This window comes from Athene cunicularia, assembly GCF_003259725.1.
Source record: "Athene cunicularia isolate RWA chromosome Z unlocalized genomic scaffold, athCun1 chrZ_part2, whole genome shotgun sequence".
In the NCBI taxonomy this organism is placed as follows: domain Eukaryota; kingdom Metazoa; phylum Chordata; class Aves; order Strigiformes; family Strigidae; genus Athene; species Athene cunicularia.
Window position 1 is genome coordinate 14,233,217 of NW_020799143.1, and position 23,927 is coordinate 14,257,143.

Consider the following 23,927-nt stretch of genomic DNA (forward strand, 5'->3'; position numbering starts at 1 on the left):
TTTTTTTTTTTTTTTTTTTTTTTTTTTTTTTTTTCCCCCTGTGACGGTTTAATTTTTATTTAATATAATTTTAAAAGGGAGGGGGCAATGTCAGTGCTTTAAACCAGTAATTGCATAAAACCAGAAATAGATCAAATGTGGTTTGAATATGTAGTTGGTAAGTATATATAGCTGTTTCTGATCACCATGTCCTTTATGATAGGAGTCTGATTTCAGTCTCATGCTTTGCTGCTTTGTTTTACTTCTGTTCAGTGAATAACATGGGGCCTTTTTTTTTTCCCCAACTTCCAATAGTTTCTTAGCTCTGGATGGCCAGGTTCTCAAACTAAAAGGAATACAACGACCTGAGAAAGCTCTTGTCTTCACAACCACAACAACTGTTTGAAGTTGTTTGTTTCCAATAAACTTTAATTTGGGGCACTTAGCTGATGAGTTCTCCAGTTTGGCAATACAGCTTTCTTAAAGGCAATGAGTGGAAGTTCAGCAAGCGGAAAGTTCAGCAAACTTTCCCTTGCACTGCGAAGATTCTTAGAATCAGCAAAAAAACCCAAACAACGATGTGTTTGGGATCCAGCAGTACCTGTGAGGGTTTTTGAATGGTCATGAAAGAGCTGTAAAGAAAAGCTACTCCTTGATACTTACAGTTGTGCTACTGAATAATGCTTATGCTGTAAGAATGAATATGCGGGGGCAGTATAAGGAACAATGGTTGCTAAAATATATAATTAATAAAAAATAATTACATATGTGCTTAAAGATGCAGATTAAAATCAGAGGAATCCTTTATGTATAGTAATTAGATAAATTTAAAATCACACCTCCTTTGTAGGTAACAGCTGTTTTCTCTGTGCTTGTCGAGTTACAGATGCTTGGCACTTAATATGTGGAAGAGAATTTACAACACGTGTGTGTATATGCAAACACTTTTGGAGAAAAAGGTTTTGATTGACTGATTTATGTTGCCTGAGCAGCATGAATGCAAGAATAGGAAAATTAGAAGATTCATTGTAAGCATAAGCTTTATCAACAGTGTTCATTAACAAGCTCTTATGATATTGTTGCTTCATATGGCTGCATTATGTTCAAATACCAAATCAGGCAACTTTCAGACTTGAGAATAAGCCCACTAACTTGGAAATTAAACAGTCAAAATTAATTGATTTAACAGTTATTAATATAGCTGCTTTTATATCAGATACTTTTCGAGAGTGTAGTGGTGATTATGTATTCACATTTGGAAATGTGAACTTTCTACTTCAGCAAGAAATTAATTCCTAGTATATAATGTGGAATACTTTTTTTCTTAGTTGCAGACAAGTGCAAGTGAGGTGAACACAGGAGTGGTTAACAGATTTCTTGTTGACTATGTGAATACAGAGTGAGGAGCACAGGGATGGAGTCTGGCATGGAGGAGATCCCGGTTAAAGTTGCAGTTCGAATCAGACCTTTGCTTTCCAAGGAAGTACTTCATAACCACCAAGTGTGTGTGAGATTAGTCCCAAATACACAACAAATCATCATTGGGAAAGACCGTGTCTTCACTTTTGATTTTGTATTTGGCAAAAACTCAACCCAAGAAGAAGTTTATACTGTTTGCATTAAGCCTCTTCTAGTGTCTTTGACTGAGGGATACAATGCTACAGTGTTTGCATATGGACAGACAGGATCTGGGAAGACTTACACCATTGGAGGTGGACACATTGGTAGGTTGTAGAAATTTTGGGGGTTCTTTAAACTGGTGAACAGTGTATTTGTGCAAGTGAAATATTTAATACATAGTACATGATGCTGCAGCATTTATAAGGGCTAATGAAAAAAGGTACAGTAAAAGAAAAATTCCAAAGTGTATGTGATAATTAAACTGTTCTAAAGACACATTCTCCATAAATCAAAATATACTAAAAATATCTAAGAAGAAAAAAAAATGTAAGTGCTCTTTCTCATTTCCCGTTTTTAACAAACTAGAACTTAAACTAGAATTTCTTCCTGATTCTTGCTAAATTTATCTCACCTTGAAAATGTCTTCTTTAGGCAATTAATTGTTTGCTTGCTCACTCTTTTTTTTGAGAGAGATATTTCTATGACATCATTTAAATTATAAATTTCTGTCTTCCAATTGGATATAAATATATTATTCTAAAACTTTTGGTAGGTATTAAAATCTTGCTTTTATTTAGAATCATAGAACCACAGAATCATTTGGACTGGAAAAGACCCTTGAGACCATGAAGTCCAACCATTAACCTAGCACTGCCAAGTCCACCACTAAAGTGCCACCACCTTAAGTGCCACATTTACATGTCTTTTAAATACCTCCAGGGCTGGTGACTCAACCACTTCCCTGGGCAGTCTGTTCCAATGCTTGACAATCCTTTCGGTGCAGAAACTTTTCCTAATATCCAATCTAAATCCATACACACACACACACACGGTGCTATTTGAGGCCATTTCCTCTTGTCCCATCACTTTTTACCTGGGAGAAGAGACCAACACCCACCTAACTACAGCCTCCTTTCAGGTAGTTGTAGAGAGGGATAAGGTCTCCCTTCAGCTCCCTTTTCTCCAGGCTAAACAACCCCACTTCCCTCTGTCACTCCACATAAGTCTTGTTCTCTAGACCCTTCACCAGCTTTGTTGACCTTCTCTGGACACACTCCAGCACCTCAATGTCTGTCTTGTAGTGAGGGGCCCAAAACTGAACACAGGAATTGGGTGTGGCTTCCCTAGTGCTGAGTCCAGGGGTAAGATCCCTTCCCTGTCCCTGCTGGCCATGCTATTGCTGACACAAGCCAGGATGCCATTGGCCTTCTTGGCCCCCTGGGCACACTGCTGGCTCCTGTTCAGCCGGCTGTCAATCAACACCCCCAGGTGCCTCTCTGACTGGCAGCTCTCCAGCCACTCCTCCCCAAGCCTGTAGCGCTGCTGGGGGTTGTTGTGACCCAGCTGCAGGACCCAGTGCTTGGCCTTGTTGAACAACATACAGTTGGCCTCTTAATTCTGCTTGTTGTTATCACCAGTTGTCTTTCCTCTTTTAGTAGTTTAATTTAATGTTCTTCTAAGGATCGTTGCTAGCCAATGTTCATAGCTCATCAATTTTAGTTTTATACTTACATTTACTAAATTCATAGTTAGATGTGAGCAACCCTTTTTTTTTTCTTTGGTAAAAAAGATTCTTGGTATTCTCTCATAGACAAACAGTAAGTTTCCATATTCTTGAATAAAGAACACATTTATGGAAGTATCGTCCTATGCTGAATATTAAAAAAAAAAAAAACAAAAAAAACAAAAAAACCCACAAAAACCCCCAAACAAGCCTGAATTTGGCATTAGCATTCTATATCTACTTCGAAAAAATAGGAAATTACTGTAAATGTTGGTCACAAAGCTTGTCTCACGAAGTTACTAATGGTCTTTGCTGTATATGTGGAATTTATGCTTTCTCAAACCTTGTGATGTCACTGCCAACCATAATAAGTAGAAGTAAAGTAGTTTCCATATTTTTCATTACTTCTGTGACTATAACATTATATAATTTAGAACTTAACTTTGAATCCTATTAATTATGCAGACAAATATTCTGAACACCAGAAAAACAAGTATTTACAAAAATCCTTGGGAACACTAAATTCTTCAGATTCCTTAGTATATTGAGTAGCAGATCTCAGACAAACAAATTGCAGTTTCCAGTCTTTGTAATTTATGTAGCAAATGACTGCAAGCTTCTGTGATATCTTTGCTTATATTTTAGCATCAGTTTCAGAGGATGAAAAGGGCATAATCCCACGGGCTATTCAGGAATTATTTCAGCATATTTCTGAAAACCATGACATTGACTTCCATGTAAAAGTATCTTATATAGAGGTTTACAAGGAAGAACTTCGAGATTTATTGGAGTTGGAGACCTCTGTGAAAGAATTACATATCCGAGAAGATGAAAAGGGAAATACAGGTAGAATTTCAGCTCTAAAATCTGGTGTGCTGGATTTCAGTTGTGTGCTCAAGTTATTCTTGCCGTCTCTTGAAATAGCTTATTCATTACTAATACTAGAGAAAAAGTTAAATTTTCAAAATATAAACTAAGTTTAGCTGATTTGAAGTAGTTTTAGGTTTAGATGCCTGTGGACAATATAGATGTTCGGTCAGAAATGGCAGCAAAAGGTTAAGTGGGAATACAGTTACTGCTTCCACAAATTCTGTCTAGACTTTTTACCTCCCTTCAAAATTACAATTGTTAAGATACTTAGTAAATGTCTGCCCCCCTTTCACCTTGAAATGAGCGGAAGAGAACATTTCATTAAGAGTAGCATTAGATATTTTTTGGAGACTTTGAATTTAACCCTTATTTTACGGTTCTGTTCACTACATGAAAATGCAGGAAGAATCTGCAGCAGAAGTATTTTGTTCTGAAACTGTATAATCTGGTGTAGGGTGGTTTATTTATTTATTTATTCTTTATATTCTAATTGTTGTGTCTGCTCTAATATTAATATACTGTTGCATTGAGCTGACATGGTTTTCTTGTCTGTAGCTGGAAGAAGTCCCTAATTTAGCACAAATCTTACAGACAATATCATTGCTTCATAAGGATCCCACAAAATATTTTAATATATTTCTCTTCTTCGGTTCACATCAGCTTCAGTAGGTTTTGCTAGGACATTTTCCATCCTTCGTTAAAACAAAGGACAAAAAACATGCTTGGTAGGAGTACTTGGTAGAAGTACACTTCCATATTATTATATTACTAATAGGTACCTGTGCAAGAGGCCCAATTTAAAAAAAAAAACCTGGCAAAATATCCTTTGAGCTGACTTTGCTCATAATTTTTCTAGGTAGAACTAGATTGCAAATTGCATATTGCAATGTGTGAGTAAAGCTATGTATTGTGTTTAGGATACTGTTTCAAATGCTATGACACAATACACCCATATATTAAATATCTGCAGGTTTCAGATGTGTTGTACCTCATGCTTTGCATGTATTGATGTAATATTTTTCGATAGCTTACACACTGTGACCTCATAACAATGCAGGCTTGTATGTTTCTCTAATATGTATTCAGAGTTTGACTATTCCTAATTGCTTTAAACTTTTGCTGAAGAGTTTTATAATTAATTGAATTATTCTTACTTTCTTTGGTTTGCTGTTTGAAGTGATTGTCGGTGCTAAGGAATTCCAAGTAGACTGTGCAGATGAAGTGATAACCCTGTTGGAAAGTGGCAATGCAGCTCGTCACACAGGCACAACACAAATGAATGAGCACTCTAGTCGATCTCACGCCATTTTTACCATCAGTATTTGTCAGAAACAGGCTGCAGAGTCTCACAAAAATACTGATGCTGCACAGGATTCATCTTGGAAATCAGTCCAGATGATTGCTTCAAAGTTTCATTTTGTGGATTTGGCAGGATCAGAGAGGGTGACAAAGACTGGAAATACTGGTGAACGCTTCAAAGAATCAATTCAGATCAACAGTGGTCTGTTGGCCTTGGGAAATGTCATCAGTGCGCTTGGAGACCCAAAAAGGAGAAGTGTACATATTCCATACAGGGATGCTAAAATCACTCGCATTCTGAAAGACTCCCTTGGAGGAAATGCCAAGACTGTCATGATAACATGTATAAGTCCATCCTCATCAGACTTTGATGAATCTTTAAATTCCCTCAAATATGCCAACAGAGCCAAAAACATTAGAAATAAACCAGTTGTAAATTACAACCCTAATCAAGATCGGATTGATGAAATGGAACTTGAAATTAGATTGCTTCGAGAAGCTTTGCAGAACCGTCAAGTTAGTAATAAGTGTTCACACAACTTAAATCAAGAAAGAACTCGTATCAGTTCACTTGAGGAGCAGCTCACACGGCTTCAGGTTCAGTGTTCCAGTTACAGAAACTGTGTAGATGAAGCCTTCCCATTTCTGGTTCATTTGAATGATGATGTTAGCTTAAAAAGCAGTCAGCGTGACAGGTTGCAGAGCTGGATCACTATGGTACAGAAAGTAAGGAAGGAAGCCTTCACTATGCAGGAAACTGACATAGGGACTGGGACTAGCCAAGAGCCACATCACATCACAATTCTTCAGCTAAAGAGGGAATTAAAGAAATGCCAGGTATTTAATTATAAGTTGATTATTTAAATATCTGTGAAAGAGCAGTCTGCTAAGACTTGAACTCAATTTTGAAAGATGTAAACCTGCTAGATTTACCTGTACTTAATTTGACAAATTTAATTTACAGTCTTGTGTAATTTTGTTTGTCTAATCCCTGGGATATTGCTTTATTCTGATGGATGATTGAATAGATAACCATCTTAATCATAACAGAGATAAGTAAAGTAATGTTATATTTTGGCTAGTCAGTTTCAAGATGATTCTATGAGGCTGAGCTGTTTAAACTGTTAGATTTTTGGGTTTAGCTATGTTGGTGTGCTAGGTCTGGCTGGGATGGAGTTAATTTTCTTCATGGCAGCTCATAGGGTATTGTGTTTTAGATCTATGACCAACACAATGCTGATAACCCAGGAACATTTTAGATCTTGCTGAACAGTGTTTGCAGATCATCAGGCTATCTGTTTTGTTTGGGTTTTTTTTCTTTTCTCTTTCTTCTGGGGGGTGCACAAAAGGCTGGGAAACACATGCATGCACATCCAAACAGATGACCTGAACTAATGAAAGAGGTATTTCATGCCATATAACATCATGCTCAATAATTAAAAGGGAGAGGATGTCCAGGCAGATTAGCCATATTTTGACTGGGAAATGGCTAGGCAGCCTTCGAGGTGCTGAGGAATTTGCTTTGCATGATTTGGTTTGTTTTATTTTCTTTCTCTCTTCTTCCACTTCACCTTTACTCACTGGACAATTTCCATCTCATCCCATAGATTTTCCTGCTTTTACTCTTCCTTTCCTCTTCCCCCATCCCACTGGGGTTGCAGGGGGAAGGTGAGCAAGCTGCTGTGTGCAGTTAGCTGCCTACTGGGGTTAACCCACAACAGTCCTTTTTTTGTGTCTAACATGGGACTTAAGGCCTTTGAAATAATAACAGATTTGATTAGAGTGTTCTAGATTAAATGTCTAGCTGTTATACCTGTTAAGTTGTTATTTGAGTGGCTGTTGCGGATCATGATGCTGACATATTTACTTTGGGTGCTGACTTACATGTTTCCTTGAAAGTTCTGATGCTTGATTCCTTTCTAGCTCTACAACAGACTCCCAAAAAGCACTAATGACTGTTTTCAGATTTTGCTGTTTAGTTAATTATCACTTTGTTTTCCTTTGCTTGGGATAGCTCTGATAAAACCACTGGCCTTCAGCCTAATTTGATATTTGAGCCTTATATCACTGGTGTCCCAGTACTCCAGGAAACATCTCATGGACAAACCCAGAAACTATACGTTTCCCTTTTTCTCCTCCAAGGGAAGTTTTGTGGAGAGAGAAAACAATGACTCTATCCTTTACTCTCCTCCAGGATAGGCTTTTATAGCCTTGAGGCAATGACTTATCAGTTCCCTAAATATCCTCATGTAATCAGACTGTTCATACTGCTGTGTGTTGTGGTCCTGATTTTGATTATTGTTCATAAGGTTAAACTAATTGGGGATGCCACACAGGAACATGCTTTAACGTGATTGATTCCTGGGGTAGCAGGGTGTATGGGAGGTGTTGGGCAGGTGCACAGGTCTGTTACTGCATTCAGTAGCTTGGATTTCATGCCTGACCAGGCTTGTAAACCAATCAAGCTAATACACCATTTGAAGGAGGCAAGGTGAAACACAATGACTTCTAAGGCTGTGTTGGGACCTAACCCATGCCTATCAATCCACTGTTCAGTGCCCTCAGAGATGCAAGATGGTCTCTGGATCTAAGAGCCCACAAACAAGCACTGAGAAGGTCTCTTGCTCTGAGGCCACAGAAACAGACACTAAACCAGAGACCAAACCCTCAACTGTAATAGTTGCTCTTGTAGTCAAGAATAAACAGTGGAAGCAGAGGCCAACTCAGTAAGAGAAGAAGCAGCATCTCCTGAGAGTGGGAGAGAGGAAGAATCAGAAGAGGCAACCTATTCTGCAGCAGGACAGGGGAGGAAAGATATAGTAATAAGAGATGAAAACTACCCAGTCCCTATCCATGACCAAGTTGCAAGATAGGTGGAAAGATTTTGTCCATCAACAAGGTGAGCGACTCATCAGTTCATCAACACTGCTTGCTCCAATGCTGGAATAATAAGGGCTTACAGTCTGGAACTAGGAGGTAGGGAAGCACAGCAGCTGAGGTCCTTTGCTAGGGACTGTGGGATTGACAGAGGGATCAGAGAAGGGGCAGCCACCCACAGCTTTCAGAGGTGTCCCTTACCAAGCATGAAGACAAGGTACTCTCTTAAGGAAGATATTGTAACCCATTGAGGCAAGGGGAGTACCACAAAGGAAAGTATCCAGAGTCTGAGGGAATTAGCAGTGGTGGAGGTGGTCTACAGTGATATGGACAATCAGGCCCCTGGAGATCCAAATGACGTACAGCTCACATGATCTGTGTGGCAGAAGTCTGTACAGAGTGCACCAACATCATGCACCAGTAACCTAGCAATGATGGATTGGGCTGACATTGAGGCACCAACTTTGTATAGACTGGTCTGCCAGCTCTGGTGATTCTAAGAGAATCTCTGTTCCCCCTCCCTGCTATGGGATTGCATCTCAGCTGTGGACAGACTGTTCCACAAGGTCCAGCATCTCAAAGAGAATGTGGATAACCTCTCTCCCTTCTTGCACCTGCAGCCTTTCTCTGCTCAAAGGGAAGGGAACCACAGGCACATGCCTTGTGCCACCCTGTAGTTCTATCTGTGTGACTGTGGGGAGGATGATGAAGTGGGATGGTGCACCTACCTTGGTCCTGGAAGTTTGTGTACGTGAATTATAGGAAAAAGCAGTGGTTAAAAAGGGTCCTTCCAGGAACATTACTGCTCGGTTGCTGTTGAGCAATTTCTGAGATGCAGTAGATGGGCTGAGGACCCCTCTCCTCTTTCTGATACTGACCCAATGGACTTAGGTCCATGTGGGTCTGAACCCCATGCCTTTCATCATGGAAGGACCGTGCTGGTCTCTAGTAGGATCACACCTGTGAATAGTTCTTGTACATAGCCTGGGCAACAGAGAGAGACATGGGCTTCTTTTATGGTGTAAAAACTTCTGATTTGTAATTACAGGAGTCATGTACTGAATGCTCTTGTTAGGAATAGGGTGCTCTCCTTCTGGCCAAGTGGAGGAAAGGGACAATTAGATTTACTTTAGTTTTGGTGAACACCAGTGCACAGCGTATCCTAATGCCATCCGGGTACAAAGGGGCAGAACACATCTGGATTTCTGGAGTGATGGGAGACCCCAGTTGTTGTCTGTGTTAGAAGCTGAGGTGAGCCTAACAGGGAATAAGTAGCAGAAATAGGCTATTGTTACCAGTCCAGAGGCCCCATATATCCTTGACACTTGCTCTCTCAAAACAGGGTACTTCTGGAATCCAAAGAGGTACCATTAGGACTTTGATGTAGCCACTGTGGATGTAGCCACTGTGGATTCAGAGAAGGTTAAAGCTGTCCACCTTGCCTATCTTCTTGGATGATCCTTCTGTTGAAGAACAGCAAGTGCCAGTTGCTACCATGATGGTGTACAGACATCAATATAATCCCAGCTGAGACTCTGTCATTCCCATCTAGGAACTGATTCGTTGACTCAGGAGCCAACAGTTGATTAGCAAGACTCACTTGCCCTTTAATAGTCCCATAGGGCCAGTGCAAAAGGCTGACAGAGCGTGGAGGTTTACAGTGGACTATCACTAAATGAAGTCATGCCACCATTAAGTGCTTCTGTACTGGACATGTTAGAACTCCAGGTTGAACTGGAGTCAAAAGCAGCCAAACGATATGCCTTAACTGATATTGCCAATGCATTTTTCTCAGTCCCTTTTTCAGCAGAGTGCAGGCCACAGTTAGCTTTGATGTGGAAGGGTGTCCAATTTGGAACTGACTGCCATGGAAGGGCAGAAGCACAACCCTACCTTTTGCCATGGACTGATCCAGAATGCACTGGAACACGACAAAGCCCCAGAAAGCTTGCAGTGCACTGATGACATCACTGTGTGGGGCAACCAGCTGAGGAAGTGTTTGAGAAAGGGAAAAGAAAATTCAGATTCTTATGTGGTTTTGCCATAAAACAAAACAAGGTCAAAGGATCTTTAGGAGAAATCTAGTTTTCTAGGGGAACAAAATGTCAAGATGGGAGTTAGCACATCTTAACAGATGTGATCAGTAAGATAACAGCCAAATCCCCAGTAGTTAACAAAAAGGCATTCCTAGGCACTGTGGGATTCTGGAGAATGCATATTCCAGGTTATGGTCAACTTCTAAGTCCTCTCTGTGGAGTGACCTGAAAGAAGAACAGTTTCAACTGGGTCCCCAAGCAGTGACAAGCATTTGAACAGATCAGTCAGGAAATTGTTTGTGTGGTAGCCTGTGGGCCAGTCCAGACAGGACCAAGTGTGAGAAATGTGCTTTATGCTGGTGCCAGGGAGCATGACCTCAACTGGAGTCTCTGGCAGAAAGCCCTTCGAAAGATCCACGGTAAACCTATAGCGTTTTGGAGCTGTGGGTACAGAGGATCTGAGGCCCACTACACTGCAACTGAAAAGGAGATACTAGCAGAAGATGCTAGAAGGGATGCAAGGCGCTCCAGAAGTAGTCCCTACTGAAGCTCAGCCTCTCTTGGCACCACAACTGTCTGTGCTGCATTGGATGTTCAAAGGAAATATCCCCTCTACCTATCATGCAACCAGTGCTATGTGGAGTAAGTGAGTAGTGGTAATCACACCATGAGCCTGAATGGAGAACTCCACCTGCCCTGAAATCCTGGAAGAGATCATGGACTGGCCAGAAAGCAGAGACTTTGGAGCATTGCCTGAGGAAAGGACTCATGCTGAAGAGGCCCCACTCTGTAATAAATTATCAGTAAATGAGAAACAATAAGATTTGTTTACTAATGGGTCCTGTCATATTGTGGGAAACAACTGGAGGCAGAAAACTGCTGTGTGGCGTTCCATATGACAAGTTGCAGAAACTGCTGAAGGGAAAGATGAATCAAGTCAATATGCAGAAGTAAAATCCATCCCGCTGGCCCTAGATATTGCTGAACAAGGAAAGTGGACAGAACGGTACCCATACCACCACCTGAAACACCATATGGTACCCATACCACTGCCCAAAACACTGTCCTAGGTCTTGAAAAGCAAGTTCTGTGGTGACATGGCACCCCAGGAAGCACTGAGTCAGACAATGTTACTCATTTCTGAAATAATCTTATAAAGCACCTGACCAAGAAATGTGGCATTGATTGGATGTATCACATTCTCTATCATGCACCAGCCTCTGGAAAGATTGAACAATACAATGGACTGTTAAAAGTATACTGAAAGGAACGGGCACTGGAGTGTGTCAGCAATGGGATGCAAATTTAGCAGAAGCCACTTGGTAAATTAATACCAGAGGATCAGCTAACCGACCTGAACATGCCCAAACAAAAACCCCATGTATTGCAGAAGAAGATAAGGTCCCTGTAGTGTGTGTAGCAAACTAGCTAGGAAAGGCAGCATGGGTTATTCCTCCCTCAGGAAAAGGTAAGTACACTTTGTGGGTAATGTGGGAAGATGGGGAAACCTTCAAGAGATTTCGATTGTGTTTTCGATTTATGACCAATACAACGCTGATAACACACCGATGTTTTAGGTCTTGCTGAACAATGTGAGCACAGTGTCAGGCCTTCTCCGTTTCTGCCTCTGCCACCCCACTGAATAGATTGGGGGAGGGTGCACCAGAAGGCAGGGGGAGGGCCACAACCAGGCAGATGACCCAAACCAACCAAAGAGAAATTTCACCCCATATGACATGCTCAGCAATAAAAAGGGAGAGGAGAAGGGCTTGGATGTATTAACTATTTTTTGCTGAGAAGCAGGCTGGGCATTAGTCTACCTGTTGAAGGTGGTGAGTGATTGGTTTTACATTAATTGCTTTTGCATTACTTATCTTGCTTTCTTTCTCTCTTCTTCCACTTCACTTACTGAACAATTTCTATCTCGACCCACAAGTTTTCTTGCTTTTATTCTTCCTTTGCTCTTCTCCTGTCCCACTGGGCTTGAGCAGGGAGAAGTGAGTGAGCGAGTGTCTGTGTGCTCAGCTGCCTACTGGGGTTAACCCACACTAACTACTTTCAGTTGTCAGAAGTTTTGAATCTTGCAAATTAGTCTGTCAGAAGCATTATGGGTATAACTACAATGCAGGTATTTTCACAGATACCAGCGTACTTACAGATAACCCATGGGATAGGTTTTGCAACTTATATCTATGTTTGTAGTATACTGGTCTGTCTAATACTAGGAGGTTGCAAATAAGAAATTTCTTAACCTGTATTTTTTCAGCAACGTTCTTACCAAGAACTCCTGCATTTCCTTATCATTATCATGCCTTTAGCTAACTGAGTTTATAAACTTTTTACAGATTTCTCTGTCTCATCACTTTTCTAACAATGGCTTTGTATTATATATCAACTTTCTGCTTTTTGGTGGCATCATACTTCTTAACAGTTTTCTAGCTGAGGTGAGAATTTCAAAACAAGATATGGGATTCTTGGCATGCAGATATCCCATGAGGAAGCTGTCATGCTCTTTCTCAGATAGCAGGTAATGGTGCTAGAAAATAACCTATGGGAAGAAGAGCTGTCAGCCTTCTCAAGCATGATAATGTCTCCTCACAGAACTGACACATGATCAAATAAATATTATTTATGGGAACATTCCCATATACATTTAGGAAGTGAGTATTTTGGATGTACTGAGTTAAAATGTTGATTACAGATAACAAAATATCTAATTCAGATTATTGTACAATAAACAGTCTCAAATTAAAATTAATTTTGTAACTTTACCTGTAGACTAGTTTGAAACTGACTGAAGTTCTGACATAAAATGAACAGCTTAGAAAAACTAGTATGAGTCTCTTGTAGTAGGACAGTGCTGCAACTAGTTAGAATTTTATAACATTAACTGATTTTCAGTTTGCACATCAAACTGTGATAAGCCTGTAAATTGTTATCAGGCAATTGCATGTGCAAATTCTGTCTTGTCTTTGTTCTCAATCAATCTAAATCACAGCTTTTTTCTTACTTCTTTGTTTTCTTCTGTAGCTTATTTTAAACCTCTGTTTCCCAGATTCAAAACAGTGTAAGAGCTGAGTTTAAACTTAAATTTGCTCTGGTGAGCCCACATATAGGAGGAGATGGTTAGGGAGAGGCTAAAATTAAGAAGGCAACACAGACTCTAGAGCAGGACTTGCATATGGACAGAATTAATACCTAATGGTGGACAAAGTCTTGTGCATACATACATTATTTCTTTTCTAACACCTATGATTGCCTGGATAATGCCATCTTACACAAAATAAGAATAATGGCATAACGGGCTAGCCATGGCTAACACCCAGACTCCCACCCAGCCACTCATTCACCCCTCCATCAGCAAGACTCAAAGAGAGAAACAGGAAGAACAGGAATGAGAAGGCTTCTGAGTTGAGATAAAGACAGGGAGATTGCTTACCAGTTAAAAAACAATCTCAAATCGGGGAAAAAATTATTTACTTTATTGCCAATTAAAAAAAAAAAAAAAAATTACTCATTTGGGTAGTGGGGAACAAAAAGACAAACACTAAAACAACACCTTTCCTCCCCAGCTTATCTGGGCTTGTCTTCACTCCTTCACTCCATACTCCTCTCCCTCACTGCCAAGTGGTGCCATGACATAGCAGGGTGGTTTATGGTCAGTACATAGCAGTTTCTCTCTGCTGCTCTTTCCTCCTCACACCTTTCCTCCTATTTGGCATGGGCTTTGCATGGGCAGCAGTTCTTTCAGGAATATCCATCTACTCCTGCATGGGTCCTTCTTAGGCTGCAGTTTGCGTATCTGCTGCTCCACTATGGAGCACACCTCCTCCTCCTTCTCTTCCTGGTGTTCACTCTGCTCTTTCTCACTCTTTTGGTTCCCTCCTTTTCAGCCTGTCTCACAGTTTGTGCCTTTCTTAAATATATTATCACAGAGGTGCCAACCATTTTGGCAGAGGGCCTCAGCGGTTCCCTGCACTGAGTCTACTGGAGTCATCTGGAACTGACTGTATTCAGAATGGGGAAACCCTGGTCTCTTCTCACAGAAACCTCCCCTGCAGTCATCCCCACCAAATCCTTGACACCTACATACAATACAACTGAGCAAACATAGTCTGATTTTAGTTTAATCAATATGGACAATATACCACTTAGTTTTCTGTCGCTTCATCCTGCCCCACTCTGTCACCATGCTAACATCTGTGGAAGCTTCTTTTTTTTTCTGTAGTTGGCTCAGCTCTGCATAATGATAGAGCAGCAGTGGCAGACAGGATAGACTTATCAACTATGTTTAGTAGAAACATTTGCATTGGGACATAGACTTTGGAAAAAGTTCTGTTCTCTAAAGAGATATCACGTTCTTTAGTGCATTCTTAAAAGCTATTAAAAGTTGTCTTTTCTTGGAAGAAAGGTACAGAAGTATCCAGTTTTATAACAGTAAGACATGATGCTTCCATACTTTGGCTTCTATGGACTTTCCGGAAGATTAACAACATATGGAATTCTCCTTCAATCAATATGGGATTATTTATCCACAAGAACATCTGAAGAAGCATTCTTATAGTTTCTTTAAATCTTCAGACTGTCACTTGAGTTGTTGCAGAATGTGGACAGCTGTCCTTATTTTTTATTTTGAAAAGTGTAGTAATCTTATGGTTAATGCTGAGATCTTGTGGCTACATTTCACAGCACCCTAAAGAGAATAATTGGATTTAGATATATACTACAAGAAGGCAGCTTTGGTTATGGGTACATTATTCCCTTTGGGAAAAAGAAGCTTGTTGGAAGAAAATCAGTAGATGAAACAGAAGTTAAGAAATAACTGGTAGAAACCACAGATAACCACTCCGACAATTTTCCATACATACCTCAAAACTTTGCAGTTCTTGATCACAACTTTTAACAACAAATGAGGTTTTGGGGTGGTGTTGTGTTTTTTTTCCATTTTCCAACTGCAAGAATAATAAATCCCCCTTTTCCCCAGCTGAACTTTTCTGTTATTATCTAGCAGGCCCTCGTTATGGATGAAGAAGTATTTAGCCAGAAGGATCATGAACTGCAGATGCTGCAGAATAAGATAAAGGCATTACTACAGGAAAATGAAGAACAACTGGAATCTTTAAAGGAGGCTCAAGAAACACAGAGATTACAGGTATTTTTTCTCTGGTACACACCATACTGAACCATTTTTCCACTATATGAATGCATTTATTATTTCAAGACAAGTCCCTCAGGATTTTTTTGGACATAACTGCATGTCAATCTTATGGGCATTTTGTTTGAGTTCGAGCTTTATCACTTGATGAATTGAGCTCATCGAGTGGATGAAGCACAATAGTGTGATTTCTGAAATTTGTGTATTAGCCTAGCTGTGCTACAGTCTTCTAGTATGAGGTGAATCATTCACACTCTCCATGCTTCCTAAAGCATAACACAGATCCCTCTCCCCACATGTGTATTATTGCTAAGTAGTTTCAGGACAATTAATGAATTAGGATGTGAAAGGCCTTTAAAGATTCTTTAGAATCTATAAAAATTACCATAAAGATCCTGTAGAATGCTTTAATTGAAAGACTGTATAGAAATGTATCTTGTTACGGCTTTATTAATAATTATTATTTCCTTTTAACTTTATAAGACAGAATTTCATCCTTGTTTTCTGAGCATTTACTCTTACAGAAGACTGAGTGACATAGTGGAAACACTGCTTGCCTCTTTCCTTTTCTAGATCTTGTGCTTGCTAATGAAATTATGATGGGTAGTAAGTGTGTAACGTTTGAAGATCGAGGACACCACACATAGGATAGTTAATATTATCCTAGTGTTGCCTGTCACGTGGATAATAGATAAACTTTCAAAAAGAGAAAAGCAGAAGTATGGCTAGCTAGTATCCTTTTCCTTATACTACTTTTTCTCCTTTTTCCTCTTCTTTGCTGATGGATTGGGGAGAGTCAATGAATGAAAGGTAAGTATATGAGTCGTCATCTTTTTCCTCCCTCTGTCACTTTCTTTTCTGTCACCTCTGGCTAGTTTGATTTTTATTTTTAACCTGTACAGCATAGTGTCAACTTATTGTGCTAGTTTGAAAACAAACTAGTGGGAGACACCGTCAGAATAACAATTTAATTAAAAAAAAAAAAAAATAAAGGCAGATAACCCTAGGTTAAACTAACAGAGTCAGGATACAACCTGACACCCTGTTAATCAGGGTGGTGGTAGCAGTCTGGTAGAATGGTGGCTGCAGTCCCCCCGAAGCAGTGATCCCATAGAGAAAAAAAAAAAAAAAGATCTGCTCTTCCTCAGAAAAGTCCAGTGGTGGCTAAGCAACTCCTGTCCTCTGGAAATCCAGTGGAAAAGAGAGGCCTCTGGTATTCAGAATCTCAGGTTATATCCAGGATGGAATGCTGGTTTTCTCCCTCTGGGTGGAGCATCTCACAATGGGATAATGAGTCATGCTGCATGGCATTGATGGGCCGTTAGCAGAAAGATAGTCTGGAGGGGGGAGGGAAACAAGGAAACACTGTCTCACCTGATTTCGACAGCTCATGAGCATGGTAATAGAATACACTGCAACCCAGGACACATATTATACTGAGATAATGCTTATATAAATTCTGGAGGATACAGGATAGAGGTCATGAACAGAAGCAGTCACATTGCAGGTAAAAGATCATGATTTTTTCAGTATCAGAGACAGGAAAGAAGCTTGAGAGCTGTCAGGCACCATTCTGGTACTTAATCCACTATACTGCCACTTTTATGTTAAAACCTAGAAGTAGGATAATAAAAATCAAACATTTCTGTCAAATATTTTAGTTGTAATCACAGGAATATGTAATTTTGTGATAGGTGGTAGAATAAGAAATTTAAAAGTAGAAGGTACTAGATACATGTTAAATGTTTATACATATATGTATTTATGTAACAGCTGTTGCACTGTGGGATTGTATGTACAAGGGTATCAAGGACAAAGAGATTTAAAAGGCTTAAATAATAACTTCAGGGTGGATCAGCTGACCTTTACTTCCAAAATCATAACAAGTATGGTATTCATATAAATACTCTATTTGCTATGACACAGGAATATTATGTATTGTATTCCAACAAAATGTCAATTTCCAAGACATTGTCTATGTATGTTTGGAAGGAACTTGCAGTCTAAGAAAACAAGATATATAGATCAATGAAAATGTAGTAGTCAAAGTAAGAGAATGCAAAATATATTTAATTGAATACTTTCTGTTGACTATCACCAACTATTCTTCAACATTCCTGTTGTTATTAGGCCAGATTTTAAAGGTACTTTGAAATTAACTGAAAGGAATAGAGGGAGTTGAAAGTGTATATAATCTTGGCCTTATGGATGAATCATTTTAGGTAAGATAAGTAGTTTCGAACTACATATGGAGACTGCTGTAGGAGAAGCAGATAATTAAGTTCTCCAAACTAGCACTACCAACAAAGTTGAGGCTGAGTAGAAGAAAATGTTGCTCATATAAGGAATCCTGGGATCATGTACATGTTTATGTTTATTAATACAAATAATCTTTAAAGTGAAACTGCTCAAAGAGGAAGATGAAGCCTGTATACATGTTTAATTAATTAGACTCAGACCATGTGTTTCATTTGAAAATTTTTGTTGAATTCCCATTTTATTTCTCCGTAAAGCAAGCACAGGCTAATAAGTATGTCATCTACTTCTCACTAGATGCCTAGATAAGCTAATGTAACTTACCTGGAATAGGTCTTTCTGGACAAAAATGTGTCTAAAATTTACTAATATTGGGAGGTGTGTGTTAGATTAATAAGTCATAGAATTTTCAGTTTGTTACAGAATTTCCCTGTGCACAGCAAAATAATTTTAGGTCAGTGAGTGATCTGCAAGATTCTTGACCATTGTAAGGAATTTAGAAATGGTGTATATGATACAGAGCTCATGATCAACACCAGTTTTGCTTTGTTTGTTTTTTTTTTTTTCCCCATGAGAACGAGAAAATGGTGGAACAGCAAATGCTTATTGGTCAGCTAAAAGAAAAACTAGAGAAATTTACAGATGTGAAAACTTTGGACTTCTCAAATACTTGTGGAGATGGGCCATCTGTTCTGGCATCTGCAAGAAGGCCGTACAGTGTCCCACTCACAAAGAGTCTCCTACACTCCCTTCATCCACCTTCAGGGACGGAGACCCGAAAGGTAACGTTTATCCACATGTTAAATTTTAGTTCCTTTACTTGACATGACAAATTACGGTGTCTTTCTCAGATGCTGTTTAGCTTCCCATTGATGACTCTGAAAAATTACTTTTTAATATCTTGCAACATATGCTATGCCACAATTGTCCAAAATGTTCAGGCTTAAAATCAGCACTTAGAAGTGCTGGTGTTTTCCTGGGGTTTCAAATATGAATCATTATCAAAAATGAATTATTATTCTTACCAATATATTGAATAGGTTGCATAATGACTTGTTAACAGTGCCTTCTTTCACATTAGAAATAAGTGCTCTAAGTTCTTGCAAAACCTTTTGTTACAAAGGTGTTCAGAGTTATTATAGAAAACCTCTGTAATTTTGCTTTAAAGCTCAGGTGATGACAGACTTTTAAATTGAAATATTTAAAAAATATCAGTAAAGAATTGCTAAATAGTTGCAAGTGTTTTGAGCTATCACGTTTCTTGTGTGCTTTTTGACAGGTGTATACCAGCCCCCCTGCCTTCTGCTTGGCTCGGGTAATGGCAGAATTCCGTGCTCGCAGCCAGATGATACTGAGCAACATAGAAGATCAGGATAAAGTCCTTCACTGCCACCTCTCTGATCAGAGTGATGAAGAGGAGGAAAATACAGGCAGCAAAAAGAAAACCTCTTTTAAGTAATTTTTTGCTGTTCTTTAATTTGTTGTTCTAAGACAAATGTATAGCAAAGGTTATTATTGTCTAATCCTGGCATAATATGAGACTGTTTATGATGTTACTGACAATTAATTTAAGGGATCAACTGGGCATAGACAAAGGTTTTTGATTTAATAAAGACTGCATAATCCTTGTTTTGGGGCCAGAATCTACCATGAAGACCAGGGAGGGTAGGGAGGTGGAGAGTAGATGAGAAAGAATATACAAACGCTTATGCTTCCTTAGGCATTCCATAAACCGAACATGGACACGGAAACAAGCTTCTCTGTGCTTTCTTCCTGATCTAAGTGACATGACGTGTCAAGTAGACGAGGCTGGTCTATCCAACAAATCTGTACTACAAACCGACACAGCCACAGGTAAAACGGAAGTCATGAGAGCAAATCTTACTACAGTATCAGAATATGCAAGAGTGTCTTTAGCACATGTAATTATTTTTCCCAGCCAAATATGTGTATATGACAATTTTTTTTTTTTTTGTTATAGTTCAATTTAGGCTTTTGAGATTCTCTTCTTCTTCCTCTTTCTGAAACTGATGTCCATGATCTTAATGTTTAAATAATACTTATTAGCCAGAAAGCAGTTCACATATCAAATAGCTGTTTAGATATAAATCCTTAGGATTGCTTCAATAAAAGAAAATAGATGCTATCATCTTATCAGAGAGGCACTGAAATGATATCAGGAATATTTTCTCTCCCACTTAGGGTCTTGAAATACTAGTGCCTACCATCTTTTCCTGTTTAGACACACAGCAGAAAAAAGACACTCTGTGCTATTCTGTCCTTTTGATTCTTTTGCTTCATGTGGAAGAAATCCACACATACAATGTTCCAGAGCACTATCTTTTGGATACAGAGTGTATTCCAGATTTTTGATCTCCATCTTGCTTTGTTTTCTTTCAAGGTGAAGAGATTGACAGCCTCCAGAAAAGCCATGTTTTTAACATGCAGAAGTTAAAGAATTCAGAGTTGAGACTCACTGAGGCCGAGCAAAAATTGAGAGAACTTGCCCTTAATATCAAAATGAAAGAGGAACTTATTAAGGAATTAGTAAGAACAGGTAACTGGCTACTGTAGGGAAAATTAGAATGAAGAAGTTCAGAAACAAAAGGCACAGAACTTCTGAAGCCCTGCATGTCTTAGTTTTTATGTAATCTTATGCAAGAATACTTTTAATAACTTAAATATTCATAACTTTCATTAATTACTTGCCATGATTGCACTGAAGGCTGTAAATGTTGATTACAGCCTACTCTGCTATCATACACAGATATATTTGTTAAATATGTTTTAAGCTTTGCTGATTATTGCTTTTACCCACCAGTAGTGTAATTTGTCATGTATATTCAGTGCTACTGATCTCTTCATGGACATGCATTTGTCACATGGTGTCTGGGATAGGAGAGAAGATACATCACTGTGCTAGGAATGTAAGAATTCCCAGCACTGCAGTAGAGAAGCAGGAGTCAGAAATGGATGAGGGAAAAGGTCAGTGTCCCTATTAGCCTATATCCCTTACACAGCTGTCCTGGTGTGTATATGCCTGCCAGAAACTAGCCTTATGACAGTAAGGATCTCGTTGCTCAATGCCTTCCATGACACTATTATTCTGTGCATACCTTCTGTTCAGATTGTCTTTTGGCACTGAGAAAGATTCTGTACCCCCAAAAACAGTACTTTGGGAAAGATGACCCAAATAGGACTAGTTAGAGAGTGGAAACACCATCCAAAATTGTCTATGGATTATTCAGCTGAAAGTTGAATAATAAATAAATGTCATATTCTTCTGGAAAAAGCAACATTTATGAAATACAGGAGAGTCACTTTGGCAAAAACTGCAGTAGGCAGAAGAATTTAACTCTTTTTGGTTCTCAGCACTTTATTTGGCGATATCACATGACTCATGAATTCAGGTTTAAGACTTCTTTATTTCAGAGTTAGAAAGAAACTGTATGTTCCTTTAGGGTTGGAAAATATTTCAGAAATTATTGGTTTAGCCAGAATGAAGTAAGTAATGATTCAATTACAGAATTATTACTTCCCAACTGATTACCCTGCTGGTTTTAAACTACTTGGATATGGTGTCTTTAAGGTAAGGATGCTCAGTCTGTAAGCAGGCAATATTCTTTGAAGATAACTAAACTGGAGCAAGAATCTGAGCAAGCCAAAATGGAACTGGCTGAAACACAAAAGCGGCTTCAGGAGCTGGAGACTAAGGAGCTGAGAGACATTCCTGATAAAGCCAAGTTACAAAAAGAGTTTAGGAAGAAGATGGATGCAGCTAACCTGAAAGTTCAGGTATTTCTGATCTGACCATTAAGATTTTCAAATCTCTGTTTCACTACCAACTTTGAACCTTAACACTCTGCTTGTAAAACTCTCACCGGTTTCACACATTGGAAGCTGATTGGATTGAAATAGCTGATGAGAAATTTAATCCTACTGTACTCAGAATTCTATTAAACATGTATGTGGTTACATACATACAGTATTTTCTTGGTAGGTAAGAAACCAAGAAAGAGGTGGTTGATATGAGATGCTCATACACCATTGTATGTAGTATCATAAAAGAAGCTACAAAAGAAAACGATCACAAATTTATTACCTGCCATAAATAAAATGGATGTTTTATGAAAATACTATATAAAGTCTAGCTCTAAGTAAACCACTGTGATGATTTGCAAGATCAGGCCCAATACAGTCATATTTGTTTGATACTGATCCTATGCTTTTAAGTTCTGCCATACCTAAGTTTAAATTCTGTATAGGGCCAGTTTAGGTGCTCTGTGCTTCTCAGTCCTGGAATGGTGGGTCAGACAAGCCCCATACAGAAAGAGGTGGTTGATTTATTGACATGAGCTCAGGACTAGCACTGTGGCACTGTTATGTCTCTGCACATTTTTCAGAGCTGTGATTTCTGTTAGATTTTACTACTTTCATTGTATTGCCAGGCATGAAGTCTATCTTCACCTTTTCATGTTGCTTGAGATTAATTCTGTCTGTACCAACTTTACCAGATAGTTCATAAACCACAGAAATGATGAGTGAATGTTTGGGCAGAAGTTAATAAGTCTTAATAACTCTTAAGAATTCAGCAAAATAAAGAATGAAATTGAGTCATATTTTAGTTTTAAGTTTTCCTGCTATTAAATTTGCCCTGAACATTCAGGCCTTACAGAAGAAGCAGCAAGACACTAAGAATCTGGCTTCATTATCTAACCAAAATGAGAGACAAGCAACAGAACTTGAGCAGAATGTGGCTCAGATGAAGCACCAGCAGACTCAGCTACAGAAGAGACTGTGTGAGGAAAGTGAAAAAAAGAAGCAACTAGAAGCAGAGATTCAGCGGGACCAGCAACAAATAAAAGTAGGATACTTCCTGTTTCTTTATGACAAAGAATGAGATGAGCCAGTTTTGCCTTTGCTTCCCCAAAGACTATAAACTATACTGCCAGACTTTCCATAGTTTTAAGCAATTACTTTCTTGACCAATGCACTGAATAACTGCCTATAAACATTTTCAGAGAAATCATCAGTTTGCCTTTCTCTTCAGCTTTTTTTTTTTTTTTTAATTACACGGTCTAGCTTTGAATTGCAAATTTACATGTAAATTTCGGGTCAGTATTTCAGATTATATACTTGTGTGGACTCTGACATTAAATGCATTTTAAAAACAGACTGACTGAGGCAAGAAGAATGGGACTTTTTGTTTGTTTATAGGAACTTCAACTAAAGATGGAGCAACAACAGAAGATCCTTAAACTTAAGGATAAAGAGATTGCTGCATTTAAAAAGAAGAAAAATAACTCAGTGGGAACTATTCAGAAGCTACAGGTAGCTAATGTATTATGAATCTGTGTGGGCCCTGAAAAAAAAAAAATAAAATTTCTTCATCCGTAGTCATCTTTGTAAAGTGTTTGGAAGAAGAGTTCTGTCTTTTTTCCTGTAGCAAGAATTGGGAGTATAGTCTAGCAGCTCTTGTACTGTTTTTGAATTAAGGAAAGGAGAGGCTTTAATGTCTTTTCTTTCTATGATTTGTCAAAGATGCTGATACAGAGACCTGAGAATTCAGTATGTTTGGTTGTCTGGTAGGTTTGAGGGTGATCCCGATGAGCTCTGTTATAAATGTTCTATGGTTTGTTTGGTTTTTTTTGTTTTTTCCTCTGACATAAATGACAGAGACCTGCAGTTTTGGTTGTTCCTAACAGGGTTAGAAAAGTAGGTATCCTATGCAGCAGTGCCATGTACATTATTTTAGTTGTAGACATTGGAACTTGAGAGTTTCATGAGTTAGCCAAAGTCTTTAAAGGTGAAAAGAAATTTTAAAAGTTAAATAAAGGCAACTTTTTCGCCTTACTTGGAATATATCCCCTGATAAACTGTGACTTCAGAATAAATTTATAATGGAATGGATGCTGGCAGGATCAGAGCTCTTGTTTACTGTCTTTCAACATCATAATTTCTTGTTAATGTTTTTCCACCAATATTTGGTCTAGGGCAACTAAAATGCATTGAGGATGGGTTAGCTGGATTCTTGTGATACCTTTCAAACCTAGTTGCCATGATTCTATAGAAGACATCTATTTATATAACTGTTCTTAAAAAAAGAATACGTTTCATTAGAGGCATCTGATACAAATTCATTTATGCAAGATATAGCAATGTAACATTACCGAGCCCCTTTTTACGTCAGTCCAATTTCAGTATTATTCTGAGTCAAGATTTTGTTGCAGAATATATATTAACATTAGAAATATCAATTTTTTCTCCAATTTTTTCAGTTATTCTAAAAAAGGAAAAACATAGTAACAAAATGCTGACCCAAAAAGTCCTG

The 23,927-nt window shown here is 38.7% G+C and overlaps 1 protein-coding gene across 3 annotated transcripts in view; it reads left to right on the plus strand.

The window, feature by feature from the left end:
* Window positions 1–295: 295 nt before the first annotated feature.
* Window positions 296–23,927, plus strand: part of KIF27 (kinesin family member 27) — a 31,472-nt gene continuing 7,840 nt past the window's right edge. For 2 of the 3 annotated variants that reach the window (XM_026866227.1, XM_026866230.1), the window contains exons 1-11: window positions 296–1,703; window positions 3,749–3,949; window positions 5,151–6,109; window positions 15,194–15,337; window positions 18,172–18,378; window positions 18,876–19,051; window positions 19,317–19,450; window positions 19,998–20,153; window positions 21,186–21,391; window positions 22,263–22,460; window positions 22,814–22,927. In XM_026866227.1, the coding sequence (XP_026722028.1) occupies window positions 1,394–1,703; window positions 3,749–3,949; window positions 5,151–6,109; window positions 15,194–15,337; window positions 18,172–18,378; window positions 18,876–19,051; window positions 19,317–19,450; window positions 19,998–20,153; window positions 21,186–21,391; window positions 22,263–22,460; window positions 22,814–22,927 (2,805 nt within the window). In that variant the 5' untranslated portion in view covers window positions 296–1,393. The remainder of the gene's footprint in view (window positions 1,704–3,748; window positions 3,950–5,150; window positions 6,110–15,193; window positions 15,338–18,171; window positions 18,379–18,875; window positions 19,052–19,316; window positions 19,451–19,997; window positions 20,154–21,185; window positions 21,392–22,262; window positions 22,461–22,813; window positions 22,928–23,927) is intronic. The other variant, XM_026866228.1, reaches the window with a different exon arrangement.